This window comes from Sphaeramia orbicularis, chromosome 24 (assembly GCF_902148855.1).
Source record: "Sphaeramia orbicularis chromosome 24, fSphaOr1.1, whole genome shotgun sequence".
In the NCBI taxonomy this organism is placed as follows: domain Eukaryota; kingdom Metazoa; phylum Chordata; class Actinopteri; order Kurtiformes; family Apogonidae; genus Sphaeramia; species Sphaeramia orbicularis.
In genome coordinates, this window is record NC_043979.1 from 46,168,332 (window position 1) to 46,189,004 (window position 20,673).

Here is a 20,673-nt window from a genome sequence, read left to right on the forward strand (position 1 = left end):
TCCAGATTAATTATTTTAACGCGGCAAGTTTTGTCATTATAATTAAATTAATTAAATACTTAAAGGATTTTACAAAATAATAATTTATCATAAAAAAAGAAAAAACACCAGATCTGGAGTTGGATTTGTTTGTGACGGACGATTAGAGTCATGTTGAAGAATAAAGAAATATGATTGGAATTTTTTTTTTTTACCCGGCAACACATGACGGTGAAATCTGATTGGACGAACGCCCTAACACACACACACCACACACACACACACACACACACACACACACACACACACACACACACACACACACACAACTGGAAGCACTGACCAAGAGAAAAGATCTGAACTAAATGAATGAACGCGTCTTCATGGAACAAAAACCAACAGAACTGTAGGTCAGTGGTTCTGGTCCTTCAGACCTGATGGAACCAGCTCCAGGATTTTATTTAATACAAAGAAAGTCCAGTTTGAGATCCGATTAATGGAGAGAAAATGTACAGATGGACCTGATGAGCTTTTAGAAGGTTCACATAAAACCACTGAGACTGGAAGGACTCCTGGAAAAAAAAAAAAAAAGAAAGAAAAGGATTTTCAGAGTTTTTTTGCACCACCTAGTGTCCATCAGTGGAACTACAACATTAACATAAATTTACACTGGCTTCATTTCGGAGGAGACCCCTCACCCATACTGACAATATTAACCCTCCGGTATCCAGGTGCGCCTTTTAGGCACACTTTGCACTTCATGTTAAAAAACTTCATATTATTTTTCACAATTTAAATAAGGTTAAAATTCAAAAGTTGTTCATTTGTGCATGATCTTTAAAATTCTGTCCACCAACTAAACTGCGCACGTTGTAAACAAAAGAAAATGACCAGACTAGCATCTGTCTGCCAAGTGTGCATAAAACGCACTATTTCTAACATTTCATCTGTAGGATTAGGACTGAGCTGGATTTACAAAAATAAAATCAAATTAGAGCAGAAAAATAAATCAATATATAATATTTAATAGTTTGATTTATAGGTGTGCATTTTACGCACACTTGGTGACAGATGCTAGTAGTTTTGAACATTTGACCTAGCGCCAAAAATAATAATGCAAATTAACCAGTGTTGGAGTTAATAATTGACAAATGCCAGGATGAAAAAATCAAATAATATGTGATCCACTTTTTATGGAGTATATTGAAAAAAATTTTTGTTTTGTTTTTTTTTTGTTTTTTTGCATCCAAAAAAAGGGTTTGTTTACATAACAAACACGGCATTTAAAGGGTTAAAAAATGTGACAATTATTGAGTATTTGGTATTTTTATTTACAGCTCAAGTTGATGAAATGGAAAAAAGTGTAAAAGAATTAATAACAAACTGTACGAAAAAATTTTTGACATTATTCTACAAGTGTGCCAAAAAGGCACACTTGGTGCTTAGTAAGGGCCTCACTGGACGGGACACCGGAGGGTTAAGACTTTATTCTGAAATATACTTTTATTTTTTTTTAAAGAATAACTACAAGGTTTTATGATCCAGAAAACATCTGAATTTACATGTTTTTCAGTTTTGTCTTGTTTTTTCAGTTCTTATTAATCTGAAAATGCACATAAGTGTCAGTAAACAGGTGGTGATGGCAGACATTTGGGATATTTTGTCACTTTTTTTTAATTTCTAAAGGTGAACAACTTAAAAACCCTGGTTAACCAGGTTATTATTGTTGAACAGCAAAGGAGCTATCTGTTTTTGTTTTGATCAGATATAAAATAGATTAATAAGTGTTTTGGCCTTTTCTACACTTTGACCCTTATGAATAATAATAATAAACATGTCGGTTTAATATTTGCACCTGAGAACATCCATTTTTCATCCAGTTTTATCCTTCAAATACATTTTTTCGTACTGCAGAAGTATTTAATACTTCTGGAACTGCCTAATATAAAGTTACAAAACTAGTATTTGCAATTTCCTGGAATAATATGATTACTCTTGTGTGTTTAGAAAAAAGTCATTTAAAATTTTGTTTTTTTTTATAAAGGTGAAAAAAAAAAGTTGGTTAACAGGTTATTGTTGTTGTTTTTTTTATCAAATATAAAGTGATTAATACGTGTCTTTTTGCCTTTTCTACACTTTGAAGCTATGAATAATAATAATAATAATAATAATAATAATAATAATAATAATAATAATGATAATAATAATAATAAACAGGCTGATTAAATATTTACACCGACAACATCCATTTTTTTATCCTTCAAATCCATTTTCTTACTATGGAAGTTCTGAATACTTCTGGAACTGCCTAATATAAAATACAAATTAATATTGCAAATTCCTCAAATAATATGATCAATCTTCTACGTGTAAAAAAAAAAAAAAAAAATATATATATATTTTGTTTCTTATTTATAAAGGTGAACAATGTTTTTTTTTTTTAAACTGGTTAACAAGATATTAATTTTTTAAAAATAAAATCTAGATTAATAAGTGTCTTTTTGCCTTTTCTACACTTCGAAGCTTATGAATAATAATAATAAACAGGCTGATTTAATATTTACACCCGACAACATCCATTTTTTTTAATCCTTCAAATCTATTTTTCTTACTGTGGAAGTACTGAACACTTTTAGAACTGCCTAATATGAAGTACAAAATTAATATTTGCAAATTCCTGAAATATGATTAATCTTCTCCATGTGTAAAAAAAAAAAAAGTCATTTAAAATATTTTGTTTTTATTTGTAAAGGTGAAAAAATGTTTAAAAAAACCCCAAAAAAAACAAAAACAAAACTCAACAGGATATTATTCATTAAAAAAAAAAAATCTGTGATAAAGTAGATCAGTAAGTGTCTTTTTTTCTTTTCTATTGTGATCCTTATGAATAATAATAATAAACATGTCGACCTAACGTCTGCACCGACAACATCCATTTTTTTATCCTTCAAATCCATTTTTCTTACTGTGGAAGTACTGAATACTTCTGGAACCGCCTAATATAAAGTACAAAATTAATACTGGCAAATTCCTGAAATAATATGATTCATCTTCTACATGTAAAAAATAAAAAAAATAATAATAATAATTTTAAATATTTTGTTATTTATAAAGGTGAAAAATGTTCTTTTTTAACCTGGCTAACAGGATGTTATTTATTTATTTTAATCAAATATAGATTATAAGTGTCTTTTTGCCTTTTCTACACTTCGAAGCTTATGAATAATAATAATAAACAGGCTGATTTATATTTACACCCGACAACATCCATTTTTTTATCCTTCAAATCTATTTTTCTTACTGTGGAAGTACTGACACGTTTAGAACTGCCTAATATGAAGTACAAAATTAATATTTGCAAATTCCTGAAATATGATTAATCTTCTCCATGTGTAAAAAAAAAAGTCATTAAATATTTTGTTTTTATTGTAAAGGTGAAAAAAGTTTAAAAAAAACCCAAAAAACAAAAACCAAACTCAACAGGATATAGTCATTAAAAAAAACAAATCTGTGATAAAGTAGATCAGTAAGTGTCTTTTTTTCTTTTCTATTGTGATCCTTATGAATATAATAATAAACATGTCGACCTAACGTCTGCACCAACAACATCCATTTTTTTTATCCTCAAATCCATTTTTCCTTACTGTGGAAGTACTGAATACCTTTGGAAACCGCCTAATATAAAGTACAAAATTAATACTGGCAATTCCTGAAATAATATGATTCATCTTCTACATGTAAAAAATAAAAAAAAATAATTTTAAATATTTTGTTATTTATAAAGGTGAAAAATGTTCTTTTTTAACCTGGCTAACAGGATGTTATTTATTTATTTTAATCAAATCTAGATTAATAAGTGTCTTTTTGCCTTTTCTACACTTCGAAGCTTATGAATAATAATAATAAACAGGCTGATTTAATATTTACACCCGACAACATCCATTTTTTTTATCCTTCAAACCCATTTTTCTTGCTGTGGAAGAACTGAATATCTCTGGAACCGTCGGCGGACAGAAGGTACAGGACGACGTGGTGCATTTCAAATGGTGCTTTTATTGCAATGTGTTGCATTCCCACATTCATAGATGTTATAGATTTGTTAGTCAAAGCATCATTTCCTCAAGGTTGGCATCCTCACCTTGGAAATAAAAAGCAGAGGGATCAAATGCACGAGGTGTTTGTGTTTTTGAGTGTAGTAGAGAAGTGTGTGTGTAAACTTGAGCAGCCACGAACATATGAATGAACAAACCTCCAAATTTAGACTTCCAGTAGATGCAAATAAAGAGTTTTTTTTTTTTAATAAAATCGTCAAACAAAAAAAACAAACAAAAAAAAAACCAAAAACAAAAAAAGGGCGTTTGTCTATCAGCCTACAGGGCTCTCACTCCTGCAGGGACTGGACCCGGCCTGAGACTGATTGTCTACAACATTCCAAAGAAAAGGTAGATTTCTTTAATTCACGTTACACACCTGAACAGGGGGTGGGGGGGTGGGGGTTTGGGGGGAGGGGTCTGGGGGCTATTAAAGAGACAGAGAGAGAGAAAAAGAGAAAATATAACATGCATAAAATTCTCCCAGATGAACATTGTCACTCATATTGTCTTGTAATAGCTGCTCCGATGCCTCTTAAAAACAAACTTTACATGAGTGTAAAATACAAAACTGGACAAAAATGAGTAAAATGTATAATATATATAATATATATATTTATTTATATTAATTTGTACAGGGGAGAAAGTGGAACCTTGGTCTTTTTTTTTTTTTTCTCAAATTCTCCAGAGAAAGCATCAAACCCCCCCAACCCCCACCCCAAAAAAAAACAAAAAAAAACACACAAAGTGGTGAGTTCATAATAAGAAGAAGCCTTCGTTACGAATCTCTGAACCATTTCCAACCTCAGTCCCGATTAAGGCAGCACTTACGATACTCGAATACTGACGCCGTTGTAACGTTCACGCGAGATGAAGCTCTGAAACCTGCGTTAGGAATGAGCGGGAACACACGGAGCAGGACGGTGGGGGGGGTACGACGGACGCAAACCTGGATCAGCACAGTTTCAGTTCGAAAAGCCTGCGAAGTTCTGGCACGGAATTTTTTTGCACTGAAATTAAGCATCTGAATTTTTTTGTAAATTAAGTATCTGAATTTTTTTCACTGAAATTATCTGAATTTTGTTTTTTTCAACTGAAATTAAGTATCTGATTTTTTTTTTTTTTTTTGCACTGAAATTAAGCATCGGAATTTTGTTTTTTGAAATTAAGTATCTGAATTTTCTTTTTAAATTAGGTATCTGAATTTTTTTTGCACTGAAATTAAATATCTGAAATTTTTTTTAAATTAAGTATCTGAATTTTTTTTTTAAATTAAGTATCTGAATTTTTTCCTGAAATTAAATATCTGAATTTTTTTAAAAATTAAGTATCTGAATTTTTAAAAAAAAAATTAAATATCTGAATTTTTTTTTAACTTAAGTATCCGAATTTTTTTTTTTAATTAAGTATCTGAATTTTTTTTTTTTTTTTAATTAAGTATCTGATTTTTTTTTTTGAAATTAAGCATCTGAATTTTTTTTTTTGAAATTATCTGATTTTTTTTGCAATGAAATTATCTGAATTTTGTCTTTTTCAACTGAAATCATCTGAATTTTTTTTGCACTGAAATTAAGTATCTAAACTTTTTGTCTCTCAATTTTACTGTGTTCATAAATTTAGAATTAAAAAAAAAAAATTCAGACGCAAAATTTCAGAAGCAAAAAAATTCAGATGCAAAAAATTCCCATCACACGTCCAGGACACCAAGGATAAGCAATCGATTCTATCTCAAGTCGAACTGACAGCCAGCCAATTAAAATACATTAGGTTGGTCATGTGACGCCGAAAAAATTCAGATACTTAACTTCAGTGCAACAAAATTCAGTGCTAGAAATTCAGTGGCTTTTATAATTCAAAACCCGATGAGACAGATTTACTTCCGTAAAACACCGGTTAGAACCAACCACGGCCCACGACCGTTTGCCTTCGCAGATCAAACTGAACCATTTTGTGGAATATATTTAAGGTTTTTTTTGCAGTAATTATCCCTGACACCTACACCAGCAATTAGTCCGATCCTGGTATTAACACAAGCGAAATGTTTTTTTTGACATTAGGCAGCGCAAAAAGTGACGAGACGAAGAACGAGACGAGAGGATGCGCAACACAAGTTTAAGTGTGTTGTCGTTAGTGTCAGTGCACGGTTTGTTTGCTAGAAAGCAGAGGTAAGTCTCACGCAACACTTTTTTCTGTTTTTACTAAAAACAAAGCGCTTTGTGTCCACCTTGGTTTAAGGAAAAACACGAAGTTCGAAGGAGAAAAAAAACAAACGTGAAAGGCGGCGAAAGTGTTGGTGTCGTGAGCAGGAATGTTCTGAGAGTCAAGCTGGAGGAGGTTTATCGGCAGAAAAGAGGAAGAGGAGGAGGAAGAAGAGGAAGAGGAGGAGTCACCTGAAGAAGACTGGCATAGTATATTTACTGAGGATCGACCGGCGAAGACGGAAAGAGAGAGAGAACATACAAAGAAGGTGAAGATGTTGAGTTCGGACGAGAACCTGATTCAGTTTGACTTCGAATTCCTCGACTAACGTATTTCCTAATACATTCAGGGGGATGTGACTAATTACTGGATCTCCGAATACTGATCTGATTGAAGCAGTTTCCGATGGCCTTTTCACTCTTGATATAAAGTGCAAAATTAGATTGTATTTGCAAATTCCTGGAATAATTTGATTAATCTTCTACGTGTTGTAAAAAAGTCATTTAAAATACTTCTTTTTTAATTATTATTATTATTTATAAAGGTGAAAAAATGTTTTCTCTTAAAAAAAACCCTGGTTAACAAGGTTATTATTGTTAAACAGCAAAGGAGCAAACTTTACTGCGGAAAATATATATATACACGAGGCACCTCAAGTTTGGTATAAAGTAATGAGATTAAAAGCTGAGAAACGTCATCAGATGTAGAACACTGAAGGGACTGGGGTGGGGTTGTGTTGTTTTTTTTTTGTTTTTTTGTTGTTTGTTTTGTTAAATCTGCGTTTGATTTCTGTGGTGCTCCAGGTGAGGAAATGCTTGTTTCATTTAAGGTGCATAGCTAACGGTTGACATGTTTTTTTTTTTAACTTCTTTCCTGTAAACAAGTGATAGCACTTCAGGCTCAAAGAAAAAAAAAAAAAAAAAAAAAAAAAAAAGAAAAGACCTCGATTGGCAAAAAGTGGAGACGTCTTTCTATCTAAACGGACCTGACTATGTACTGTTACTGCTGAGAGGCCACGTTATATCGAACAGAAAAAAAGGACAGAACAGGCAGAAGTAACGGTGAAAAGGTGCAGCAGCAGAAGAAGAACAAACGACAGATGTGACAGACCAGGGCCGCTACATTTACGTCCAGTGATGAGGAGGTTTGCATATGATATCTGTTAAAACATCTTGAAGCTTTGGTCATTTACTATTGACGAATGCAAGAAAAAAAAAAAAAAAAAAAAGCTTCATCAATCAGACAATAAAAAAACAACAACATAAAATCCCACTCATAAACACAACAACCAGAACCAGGCGATGCTTCTCCATAAAACCAAGGCTCCACTCTCCCACATCTGCTTAAAACGTTTGACAACAGAGAGAAAAAAAAAAAAAAATTAAATAATATGGCCTTTTTTTTTGTGTTTTTTTTTTTCCATTTTTGTTTTTTTTTTTTAAATTAACCCGTACAAAAAAAAGCCAGTCCACGCTGCTTTCTCTCTCAGTAAAATCACATTCAGCAGTCGCTTAAAAACCATTCTCTGGCATAGTTTTATATCTGAACAGCCACAGGTACTGTGCAGGGTCTAAAGAGTAAAAAGAAGAAAAGAATCAAACCAGGACATCTTCCACTTTTCCATCTTAGAGAACACCAGATATACAGTATTAATCACTTACACACATACATACGTACGTACTTACGCACTCACTTTGATAGTCATATACATACATACATCATCAGAAAAAATAAAAAAGTAGAAAATCAAAAACATCAAAATAAAAACAATGACGGAGGCGAGTAGTTATTTTACCACAAACTCGGAGCACTACTTTTTTTTTTCCGTTGATTCTGAACAAATACATATTCACATTTCTCTGTTATATACATTATGTTAACATTTTTGAAACCAATGTTATAAAAGAACCTAACCTTGTACCTGTTAATCGTAGTGAGGAGGAGGAGGAGGAGGAGAAGAAGAAAGGGGGGAGGGGCTGTTGTTTCCTGTTGCGTTAAAACAAAAAAACAAAAAAAAAAAAAACACAGATTCCATAAATAAATGCATGGGTCGTATTTGGCATGTTGCGTTTTGTAGGATACGCTGACAGTTGTTGGAGGTTCTGCATTTTGAACTGGGTTGTCACGGAAACCACTTCCATAGGAATGCCTATTCCATGCAGAAAGTGAAAAGGAGGAAAAGGAGGGGGCGGGGTTAGGGAGGGGAAGGAGGCGGGGCTTATGTGTGAAATCATCAAACAAGAGGAGGCTGGCGCTAACAAAAATCCGTCGACAAATACATGTTTTTTCTTTTTTTTTTGGACCCACTTTGTGTCGACCCGAACGGCGGCGCAGGAACCAGAACCACAACCGACGCTCGTTTTCCTGATCTGTTACCATGACGACCTACATGTTTCACAGCTGATTTTTTTTTTTTCAGTTATTTTTCCGTAAAACGCTCGTGTTTCGACATGTTCCTTTTCAGTTTGTCCGTGGTGGGACGGTGGGACGTCTCTGTGTGGAGGTAGAGGGAAGCTTTAAACAGAGACGCCGCCGCCGCCATCGCCACGGAAACCACATCCGGACTCTGAACAGGAAGGGTTAAAGGGGCGTCGGACGTCTGCGGAAAGAGGCGGGACTCGATGACGATACATTCAGTCGCTTTCGCTTTCTAGTTCCGTTTCCGCAGAATAAAGTTTTCGCCTAAAACACGACGCCGTCTGAGGGTTTAGAGCGTTTCCAGGGTCTGGATGAGGGTCTGGGGTCTTTATTTGACCCCAGAAAAGTCTCCATTTAGGACTGAAGCTGTGTAAATATTCTATCTGTCAATCATTTAAATCAAATGAGCCCAAATCCTCATCAATTTCAGCATTTTCGTGTCTCTTTAGTGACGATAAACTGGATACCTTCACAACAAAATTCCATCTGAACACATTATTTTAGGACTGAAGAAGGATTTTTCACTATTTTTGGACAATTTCGAACACTATGTGGACACGTTGAATTCAGGTTTCTTTTCTAACAGGGGTCAAATGTTATAATATAGTTTTATACTGGGTTAGTTTGGTTTAAATCATTGTTATTGAGACAGTTTTGACTTAATTTCTCCCAAAATCGATTTTTTTTATCCAGGACAATGATTTTAAATGTTCTACTCTTAAATATTGACGTTTCTAAACTAAATGGACATAAATATTGGGACGCATCATGGCTACAGCTGTAAGATGTCGTGTTCATGAGGATTTGAGAAAAAAAATATCATTTCGGAAGCAAACTAACCGATGTAATGATATTTTTCCCCATATAAAACTATATTCTGACATTTGTCATTGTTGTTTTGTTGAAAAACAAAACAATAAATGACATTTTTATTTCAAATCCTCATGAACAGGACATCTTACAGCTGTAGACATGATGTGTCCCAATACTTTTATAGTTTATATTTAGAGGTAGAACATTAAAAATCATAGTCATGGATTAAAAAATAAAACAAAATCAATACTGGGAGAAGTTAAGTAAAAACCATCTCAGAGGCATTTTGGAAGAAATTCACTGTGTCCCAATACTTTTGTCCATATAATTTCTAAACACCAATGTTTCCTTTAAGTTTAATGGTAGATTTTTCTAGTAGTTGTAGTAGAAAATTATTATTTACAGTCAGAGTCTGAAAAAATATTTTAGAAATTTAGAAGTAGATCATTTAAAATCAGTCATGGATTTAAAAAAAATAATAATAAAATCAATTTTGGGAGAAATTAAGTCAAAACCATCTCAGTAACAATAACGATTTAAACCAAACTAAATAATGCAATGATATTTATCCCCATATGAAATTACATTCTGACATTTGTCGTTATTGTTTTGTTGAAAAACATAACAATAAATGATATTTCTATCTCAAATCAGCATGAACAGGACATCATACAGCTGTAGACATGACCTGTTAGAAAAGAAACCCCTGGATTCAACGTGTCCCATTACTTTTGTCCACACAGTGTAATTCTAAATAAACAGGTTGATTTTCTCCCATCAGACCTCGGTGGAAACAGAGCCAATCAGCTGAAGGCGCAGAGTTAAACAGCTGCTAAAAACCTACTGATTCTTTTACAGATTTACAATAAAACGTCCGTCAGATCACGTTTGAGCCGCGCAGAAATCCGAGAGGCTGAGATTTCCTGCGTTTCTGAGCGTCCTTAAAGCTGCTCCGTCTGCTCCTGGGCCGCTGTTTGGGTTCCGTCTGCGCACAAAGTGGTTCTCACATCGTACAACATTGGAGGAGTTGTAGGTGGAATGTTGACCTTGCATACTATCCCTCTTTTTTCGATTCGAGTCATGTTGCATACGGTGAAAACGTCTGTAAAAACAGTACACAGGAAAGCCCTATTCCACTGCATGTTGACCTGAAGCCAGCACATCTGGAACGTCAACATTTACACACGGGCTGATGAAACTTCCTAAAGCCTACGGAACGGCCGAGGCCTGCGCTCCGACGTACGCAAACCCCTCCGCAGAGTCTGCGATTTTAACGACGGAAGGTACAGACGGGTGACGGATTAGAGGAAAAACCAACACCGGCGTCGTCAGAAGGCGGAGAACGGAGCCTCCTTCCAAAAGGACGTCCCACATTTGGTGTTTTTGGATGAAAGTGGTGGAAAGTGTGAAGGTTCAGTCCACATGTACATGGGTTTGGGAAGGTTTTTAACCCATTAAGGCCCAGCGCTACTTTAGTGTCAGTTCCCAATTAATTTTTTCTCCATGTTTAAGTGATTTATCAGCATTAATTCTAATATTGTCCGCTGTATTTTGCATTTTCCCATTTAAAAAATCAGGTATTTTCATGTACTTAATTCACTGATCATGTAGTTTTTCATAAAAGCTCAGATTAAAGATAATGGTTATTGTATCAAAAACAGAGAAAACTGAAGAAAAAGTGACTTTTTCAGCAAAATATATCATTAACTGAAAATAAACAACTAGTTTTTTGTGATGTAAAAAATTAACCTATTTAGACCCAGTGCCACTCTGGTGTCAGTTCTCTACATTTAACCCTAACTAAGTGATTTATCAACATTTATTCTAATATTATAATATGGATTTTGCATTTTTCCATTTAAAAAATCAGGTATTTTCATGTATTTAATTCACTAATCATGTAGATTTTCATAAAAGCTCAGATTAAAGTTGAGTGTTATATCAGAAATGGAGAAAACTGAAGAAAAAGTGACTTTTTCAGCTAAATGTATCATTAACTGAAAATAAACTAGGTATTTATGATGTAAAAAACATTAACCCATTGAGACCCAGTGCTACTTTGGTGTCACTTCTCTACATTTAACCCTTACTAAGTGATTTATCAACATTTATCATACTATTATAATCTGTATTTTGCATTTTTCCATTAAAAATCAGGTATTTTCATGTATTTAATTCACTAATCATGTAGATTTTCATAAAAGCTCAAATTGAAGTTGAGGGCTATTATATCAGAAACAGATAAAACTGAAGAAAAAGTTACTTTTTTTTTTTTTTTTTTAGCAAAATATATCATTAACTGAACATAAACTAGGTATTTGTGATGTAAAAAATTAACCCATTTAGACCCAGTGTTAGTTTTCTGGCAGCTCCCAAGTGAATCCAAAGTTTTCTCTATATTTAAACTTCCTCAAGTGATTTATCAGCATTTATTATTAGAATATTATCCTCCTTATTTTGAGTTTTAACCCCGCCCCCTGAGGAGGGCAAGGGGTACTGTTTTTGGTTCAGTTTGTTTCTTTTTTCACACTTTAGCAGCAAAACTATTGGTTGAATTGATAATAAATTGGGTTTATAGATCACCAGTGACCCAGAATAGATGTGGTTACATTATGGGAAATGTAGTGACGGACACAAACTGTTACTGTGCTGACTATGAGGTTGAGTTGAGGTTGAGGTATTCTGTATGTATGGTCATAACATAGGTCCAAAATTATGCAAAAATGCATCGTTTTTAGTCAAAAAATTTAAAAAAAAACAGCAACGATAAGGTAAAAGCCACCGCAGCATCTACAGCTCCTATAACCAGATGACAACAGGAACCTGAAACTGTGTTCACGTGGAAACCAAAGGCCAAAACAGAAGGAAAAGCATGTACACGTGGACTTAACCGAACACCGGTCCCAAATCTGACTGAAGGTGTTAAGATGATGTGGACAAAAGTATGTGGACATGTTGAATTCAGGTGTTTGTTTTCAAACGGGTCTGGGATACAAACCAATGATGACTAATGTCAGAATATAGTTTTATATGAAGATGAATATCACTGCATTGGTTAGTTTGGGTTAATTATCTTTGATTCTAAAATTCCTCAGAGATGGTTTTGACTTAATTTATAATTTATCTCGACATTTTTTTTTTTATCCATGACTGATTTTAAATGTTCTACCTCTACATTTTTGAAGTATTTTTCACGCTCTGACTGTAAATAATAACTTTCTACATTCTTCACATCTCACTTAGGAAGAAAAATCTAACATTAAACTTAAAGGAAATATTGATGTTTATAAACTATATGGACATAAATATTGGGACACATCATGTCTATAGCTGTAAGATGTCCTGTTCATGAGGATTTCAGATAAAAACATCAATATTTCCCTAAATTAATTGGGCAACTTAATTGTGATTTCATAACTGTAACCTAAATTATCATTGCTATTAGATTGTGACTATTATCTGTTGCCGATTGTTTGTTATATTCCGCATGACAAAATGATAAATAACTAATAAAATTTTCAAATTTTTAAAATAATTTTCATGCTCTGACTCTATGACTAACAATCTACTTTCTACTTGACAAGAAAAACCATTAAACTTAAGCAAACATTGAGGATTTTCTCTCAAATCAGCATGAATCTTCTTACGTCTTACGGCTATAGACATGTGTCCCAATATTTTCATCCATACAGTTTAGAAACATCAATAAGTAGAGGTAGAACATTTAAAATCACAGTCATGGATGAAAAAAATAATAAAATTAATGTTAGGAGAAATTAAATCAAAACCATCTCTGAAGCGTTTTGGAAGAAATTCAACGTGTCCCAATACTTTTGTTCATATAGTGTATGCGACCAGTGGAGGCCTTAGAGATGGAAGAGACTACATTTTAAGGTTTTTCCTTTCATTCATCACCCGTATGTAGTTAAAATACAAAGTAAAAAAAAAAAAAATACAATGAACCAAGAAACAGAAACAGGACTGGATCCATCAGGGAACAAAAGGTGATTTTTGACAGGAATTTGGCGGCAGATTTAACAAAAGTGAATAAAAATTAGTGCTTTGAGATTCCGTTGAATGGTAAGTGCTTTATAAATGCACTTTTTTTATGTTATTATTATTATTATTGGAGTTCCTCTGTTGTGTTAAAATCACCGCACGCTCCTTGATAAAAACCAGCCTGTTCAGAGAATCCAGACCATAATGTCAGACTGAGGTTTCATTTGCATAAAACGTGCCTGATCATGTTTCGAGGTTGTTGTTGTTTTTTTTCGTGTGGGCGGGGGTTGCGTATTGTAAAGCGCACGTCCATCACTGTGTGTAAAAAGTGGGTTTTTGCTAACAGAGCTTTGTTATCGCTGAGAGAGACAGTGTCTGACTGAGCAACAGTAGTCAACAGAGAACGGTATGTGTGTAGCCAGTGGAGTGAAGTTTTCATCAGGGACCTGAAGTGGAGGGAGGAGGGGGGCCGAATCCCCCCACCTCACCCCACCCCCCAAAAAAAATGACCCTCAATGGGAACAACACTGATCAAACAGCTGCAGAAGGACAATTTTTTTTCTCGCGTTTTCCTGTGTTTTTTTTTTTTTTGTGATTCAACCCGTCCTGTTTCGATTCAATTTCATGACAGCTTTAAAATTAATCATCCATCACATCTTTGTTAAGAACTTCTATTACTAAAGCCTCTACTTAAATGTCATTTATAAAGGAACGATAGCCAAAAAAAAAGCGCGTCGTTTGCCGAGTCGGTTACCAAAACCCCCGGCAAAGAACGTGGTTTTAAAGTATTACCGTTTTGTTTTTTGTTTTTATACAATGGTTACAAACACATGTACTGTCTGAAAAGTATTCTCGAAAGCATTGTACATACATAAGAATAAAAAAAAGAGGAGAAAGCAAATAAAGATGGCTAACTAGCTCCCTGGTCACCACGAGAGAAAACAAAGCAAATCCGACAAATTTTTGTTTTTGTTTTTTTTTTCCAGGAAAAAAAAAAAAGTGTGGCTGAATCAGGTTATAATCAATCGCTTTAGGATTTCTTTTCACATTTTAGAAGATGGAATAACTTCCTCCTCCACTGCAACATTTAGCGCTTTTACAATATCATGATGCCAAAAACAAAAACAAAACAAAAAAAAAATATATATATATATAATCTCAAAAAAGCCATGAGCTGATGTTATTATTAGAATTTCTTTTAAAAAGGAAACTAAAAAATAAACCTGGATCGAATCACTTTATACATAGTTTTGCTGTTCTGAGTCGTCATCAATTACTTACACTTTTTTTTTTTAATTCCCCCAAAGGAAAGAAGCAGTTTACGAGAGAAGAGTGAGCTCATCCCCAAGTCTTTGTTCTTCTGTACTGTACAATACTACCCGCCTGCATGGTGCACATGGCAAACAACACTGATAGGCTGAGAGATAGCATGAAAGATACACAGAGAAAAAGAGAGAGAGAGAGAGAGAGAGAACCCGAGAGCGGGCTCTGTATTCACAGCTGCTGAGGTGAGGGGTAAAATGTGACGGACAGACAGTTAAATAATCATAACAGTCTCTTTTCTTATACTTTGAAAAAAAAACCAATAATAATAAAACCTCCTCCCAGGGGAGAAAGACACGTAAGTTCCAAATTGAGCAGCATCCCGTCTGTCTCCCATCCATCCATCCTTACATCCATCTGTCCATTCTGGCTGTTGTCAAAAGCTTGTTCTGGTTGGTGATCATGATGATGAAGATGATGATGATGACGGTGAGAGCAGAAGAATTTTTTTTTTCTTTTAAAACAACAACAACAAAAAAACAAAACAATCCAACCAAAAATAAAAAATAAAAACAGAATAGAATAATATGTAGAAGAAGAAGAAGCAGAGCTCGGGAAAAACTCAAACTTCCACCAGGCACTGTAGCTGATAGAGAGACAGTCACAGAACCAGCTGATACTGAGCTTCTATATCCCACAAATGCCACAGAGGTCTGAAACCTTTAACATTCCCACATCGCTGAGAGACAGGCAGAGAAAAAAACGAAACAAACCGACAAATTTAAAAAAAAAAAAAAAAAAAAAAAAGCCAGAGGTGCTGCTGTTTAAGTGAGGGATACTCCCCACACTTTAACGCTGAGCTCAGCTGTAATGCTGCAACTCATGCTCCCAAGATGCACTGCTGCTGCTGCTGCGACAGAAACCGTCTGAACAAAAAAACAACAAAATAAAAAACAACAAAAAAAGAACAAGAAGAAGAAGAAGAAGAAGAAGAAGAAGAAGAAGAAGAAGAAGAGGCCGGCCCTGATTTGACAGTGACGACAACTTGGCAAATCTACAATGACGTCGCAGTTGTTTTCTTGGGTCAGGAAGCAGGAAGTAGGTCACCGAGGAATGAGCAGCAAGACAACACTGCCTTTAATAGGCTGAGGCAGACAGACAGGTTGTCAGACAGATTAGACAGGCAGGTTTAAATACACTGCTGCTCCTTCTGACTTGTTGAGTCTTTTCTGAAAGTACTGGGCGGTAAAAACCAGCCCCGAGCGCCCCCCCCTCCCCTCCCCTCCCCCAGCGCAGAAGTGGTTGGGCTGCGAGGCTCCTCCCACAGCCACACCCCCCTCTGAGCCCATTCGTCGAAAACATCCATCCATCGATCCGAAAAGGTGAGACAGAGACAGCAATGGGTCCGGTGCACCGACCTCCGAGGAGGAGGAGGAGGCGTAGAAGTGACAAGTAGAGGGCGTAGGAGAGCAGAAGGGGCGGGGGTGGGAGGGGGGGGAGGGGTCACTCGGTGAGCAGCTGCTGGAGGAGGCTCTTCTGCTGGGCCTGGTTGTTCTGGGGGCCCTGGGGTCCGGGGCCCTTCTGGGACGTCCCGCCTCCGATGGAGCCCTGGTTCAGGTAGGAGTCACTGCCCACCAGGTTTACTGTACACTGGACGTCCGCAAACACCTGAACCTGCTGCACCTGCACAAACACAGCAATACTTCAGCTTTATTTGACCACACACAAGTCAGTGACAACACTGTTTCAAGGGGAGGAAAACAGTGTTTCATGAATTGTATAAATGTACACGCCACTCTTTATTTTCATTCATTCATTCATTTTCTGAACCCGCTTTATCCTCACTAGGGTCACGGGGGTCACTTGGAGCCTATCCCAGCTACTTATGGGCAAAGGCGGGGTACACCCTGGACATTTCGCCAGTTCATCACAGGGCTGAACATATAGAGACAAACAGTCACTGTCACTTTCACACCTATGGGCAATTTAGATTAACCGATTAACCTATCAGTGCATGTCTTTGGATGGTGGGAGGAGCCAGAGTACCCGGAGAGAACCCACGCAGAAACGGGGAGAACATGCAAACTCCACACAGAAAGGTCCCACCCCCATTGACTGGTGTTGGAATCCAACCCAGGACCTTCTTGCTGTGAGGCACGAGTGCTAACCACTGCACCACCGTGTCGCCCACTCTATTTTATTATAAATATATATATATATATATATATATATATATATATATATATATATATATATACACACATACACACACACATATATATATATATATATATATATATATATACATATATATATATATATATATATATATAAGACTTTTTTTAAATATTTTTTGTTATTTTTTTATTGGACTGTCTTCTCTCTGTAGCACTTTGAGATTCTGTTGAATGAAAAGTACTTTATAAATGCAATTTATTATTACTATTATTTTAATTGGGTTGTTATCAGTCTGCATTCCAAGCTTTCTGCGTGTATGTTCACACTGCATCAAATACCGTGCGATTAGCGGTTAGTCCAGTGGTTCCCAACCTTTTTTGGTTCATGACCCCATTTTAACATCACACATTTCTGGTGACCCCAGACATTTAAAACAGAGACTTTTTTTTCCTAAAATTAATTTGTTTTTGGTCACATAATAGTTTACTATACTATGTTGCACATAAACATTTAGTCTATATAGTTTCTAGTTCACTTTTTACACCTTTTAATTTAATTTTGCTGTCTTTTATATCAGTTTCACCACCCTTTAGTCTGTTTAAACCATCTCATAGTTTGGTTTTACTACACTTTAGTCTAGTTTAACTATAAACCGTATAGAAAATGAAGGTGATTTGTGGTTTTGCTGTGGCTGTTTGCTGTCTATAAACAGAGCTAAGCTAACAGAGCTATAATGTAAACTATCAGCAGACACAGTGTTATTTTGTGCAACTGTTAAAATAATCGTCTACGAGTTTGAGTCCATAAAACAAACGTGTGGAAACAATGATCTTTATACTTTATTCAGTGACTGATTGACTGCGGATGCATAGGGTTGATTTGATGGTGGTTTTGGGTAGAACTGAGTGTGTTCTGGTATCAGACTGCCCCCTGCTGGTCACAGTTTAGAACATCAACACTACATCGAAGCCCTTTCAGTGTTCTTGCAGGACTAAACTGATGGATAAACAGAAACCACCCAAACCATCACGTACCTGCTGGTCACTGCACACTGAACCGACATTGCTGAGGTTACTGTTGCTCATGCCGACGGGCTGCCCTATGGGGGGTATGGAGGCGACGCCCCCCGAACCTCCGGCCATGGAGACGGTGATGCTCATGTTGTTGTAAACCCCCTGCTGGCCAAAAGCCTGCCCTGCACTCTGGCCTGACTGACTGAACAGGCTGTAAAACAAAACACAACAGAAAACAGCCCGTCATACTGTGTGGAAGACACTTTAAAGAGACCATACTGCAAAAATACACCTGTAAAAAATGTATTAATACAGTTTTTACAGTCTTTCCTCTCATTTAGAGCATTTTAGGGCCCAGAAATTCCCTTCATTCACTGCACTTATCACACAACTCCTGCATATTGACCAAATTTGATAGGTGGGATAATATTTAGGAGTATTCACCTGTTGCTGCCCATGCCCGTCTGTTGCCAGCTCTTCATGTCTGGTGACTGGTAGCCAGGAGGTGGGACTTGCTGAAGCAGAGGACTCTGGGAGGTGGAGTTTTGAGGTGACAATAAGGGGCTGGTGGGGCTCATCTCAGGAGGGAACGATGGGTCTTGCTGGACTATAGCTTTGGCAGGGAGAGAAAAAAAAAAGTAGCAACATGACCTCTACCTTCTTGCTTATGTTCTTTTTCTTTTCACTTCTTTTTTTAGTGTTATTGCAGTGGTTCCCAGATGTTTTTTGGCTCGTGACCCCATTTTAACATCACAAATTTCTGGCCACCCCAGACATTCAAAACGGAGACAATTAATTCCTGCTAAAATTTATTTGTTTTTGATCATGTAATAGTTTGTTATACTATGTTGCAAATAAACGTTAATTTTAGATGACATTTAGGCTATGTAATATATATTATTATGGACGGAGGCAGAAAATCCAGGTGTAGATTACTGCACAAAGGGAGAATTTGGTTTTCCTTGGTCAGGATATGTACAGTCAGCCCAGCTTGGATTTACAAGGCTGACAATTAATACTGAACAAACAATCACTCAAATTTAACTCGAATTATGAAAAAGCTGCAGCATCTTAAACACAGTGAACATTTGAAAGATAAACAGAACCACAGTGCTTCAGTTTCAGACTCACAGTTTGTCTTTTATGGATTGGGATTCTCTTTGTCAACTCACCATATATTTTTTATTAGTAAGTTTTTATTTAAATCAATTTCTAGAAATTTCAGGCAACTCCATTTGAATTCCAGGCGACCCCACGTGGGGTCCCGACCCCAAGGTTGAAAAACACTGTGTTACTGTCATCTCACAGGAACAAACAATTGACAAGAACTAATGTTTACTGGGAAATTCTGTGGGTGCAGATTTAGTTTCTACTTGCAGATCAGACTCAACAGAAAATTATTTAATGTGCAGCATTTTGTCATTTGATTGGACCTTTTTTTTTTTTTGTTACTTTAATTTTTATTGATATTTTCAACATTTATAAATACAATAACAACACTGTTTGGGAGTCACATTACTAATAAAACTCACCAGACCCTCCAAACTGCTGGAACAGGCCCTGCTGCAGCGAGGCGTTCACGTTGCTGTTGAACTGGCCTTGCACGCCACCCATCAGCGTCTGGTTGTTCAGGGGAACTCGTGCGGACAGTTTGTTGTCCAGAGGGCCCGTCGACATGGGGCTGAAGTGACTCGGTGAGGTAGGGGGGTTTCCCGTCATCGGGCTGTACCCTGGTGGGAAGTTGAACTGCTGTTGTTGCTGCTGCTGCTGCTGTTGCTGCTGCTGCTGGGGTGTGGTGGGGGGACCCTTCGGGACCCTGGCGGTCCCAATGGACCCCACGGCTCCTGCGGGAGCGGCTGCCATGTTCTGTCTCATCAGCATGACCTTCTGTTGGAAAAGCTGGCGCTGGCGGTGCTGGATGCTGTAGAGTTCCCTCTGACGTTGGGCCAACATCTGGGCATTCAGTGGAGGCTGCTGAGAAAGTTACAGACAAATTACAGCAGTGGTTCCAACCTTTTTTGGCTTGTGAACCCATTTTAACATCACAAATTTCTGGCGACCCCAGACATTCAAGACGGAGACATTTTTCTCTTAAGGTGGCCATACACTGTGTGATTATTTCGATCGCTGCACGCAGCTTCATCTCAAACTGTGCGAATCATTCGTAAAGTCAGACTCATGATTCATGTTCTCACATTGTACGAACCGATGCTCATACGCGACCTGACTGCTCACACTGTACGACCATACATCAGAGGACACACGACACGTTCGAGTGTTGTATCCAGAAATACGACGTAAAATACCAAGGAATCCAGAAGTTTACAGACGATTGTGTATGTGCATGAGCCACGAAATGGTTGTGCTAAGCAAAAACCAACAAGTTGCTTTGGCAATATGTGCTTTTATCTGCGGGGAATCAAAAAAAAAGAAACGACGACAACGTGTTTGGTGCAGGAATTGGTTGGCCAGACGTGGACAGTATGGGCTGTCAGTCCTACAACGGGAACTAGAGGTAAGCTGCAAAAGCTAAATTGTACTAGGACAATAGCCAGCTACTTACTATAAGCTTAGAATTAGGAACCATGCTTTGGTGTGAGATGCACAGTGTGAGAATTTGAGGCTTGTGGCACTGCTTTGACAGTACAATACACTCACGAGGAGCGAGCAGGATTTCAAACCGCTCCGTTTTCCTTGCGAACACACGATTGCTGGTCGTG

General features: G+C 36.5%; 1 protein-coding gene across 2 annotated transcripts in view; it reads right to left on the bottom strand.

The window, feature by feature from the left end:
* Nucleotides 1-14,044: 14,044 nt before the first annotated feature.
* The window catches only part of LOC115414756 (nuclear receptor coactivator 1-like), a 39,012-nt gene continuing 32,383 nt past the window's right edge, over nt 14,045-20,673 (bottom strand). The window contains exons 14-17 of one of the 2 annotated variants that reach the window (XM_030128047.1): nt 19,486-19,924; nt 18,398-18,566; nt 17,975-18,164; nt 14,045-16,445 (exon numbers count right to left, since the gene is read on the bottom strand). In XM_030128047.1, the coding sequence (XP_029983907.1) occupies nt 16,266-16,445; nt 17,975-18,164; nt 18,398-18,566; nt 19,486-19,924 (978 nt within the window). In that variant the 3' untranslated portion in view covers nt 14,045-16,265. Of the gene's footprint in view, nt 16,446-17,974; nt 18,165-18,397; nt 18,567-19,485; nt 19,928-20,673 lie in introns of both variants that reach the window. The other variant, XM_030128046.1, reaches the window with a different exon arrangement.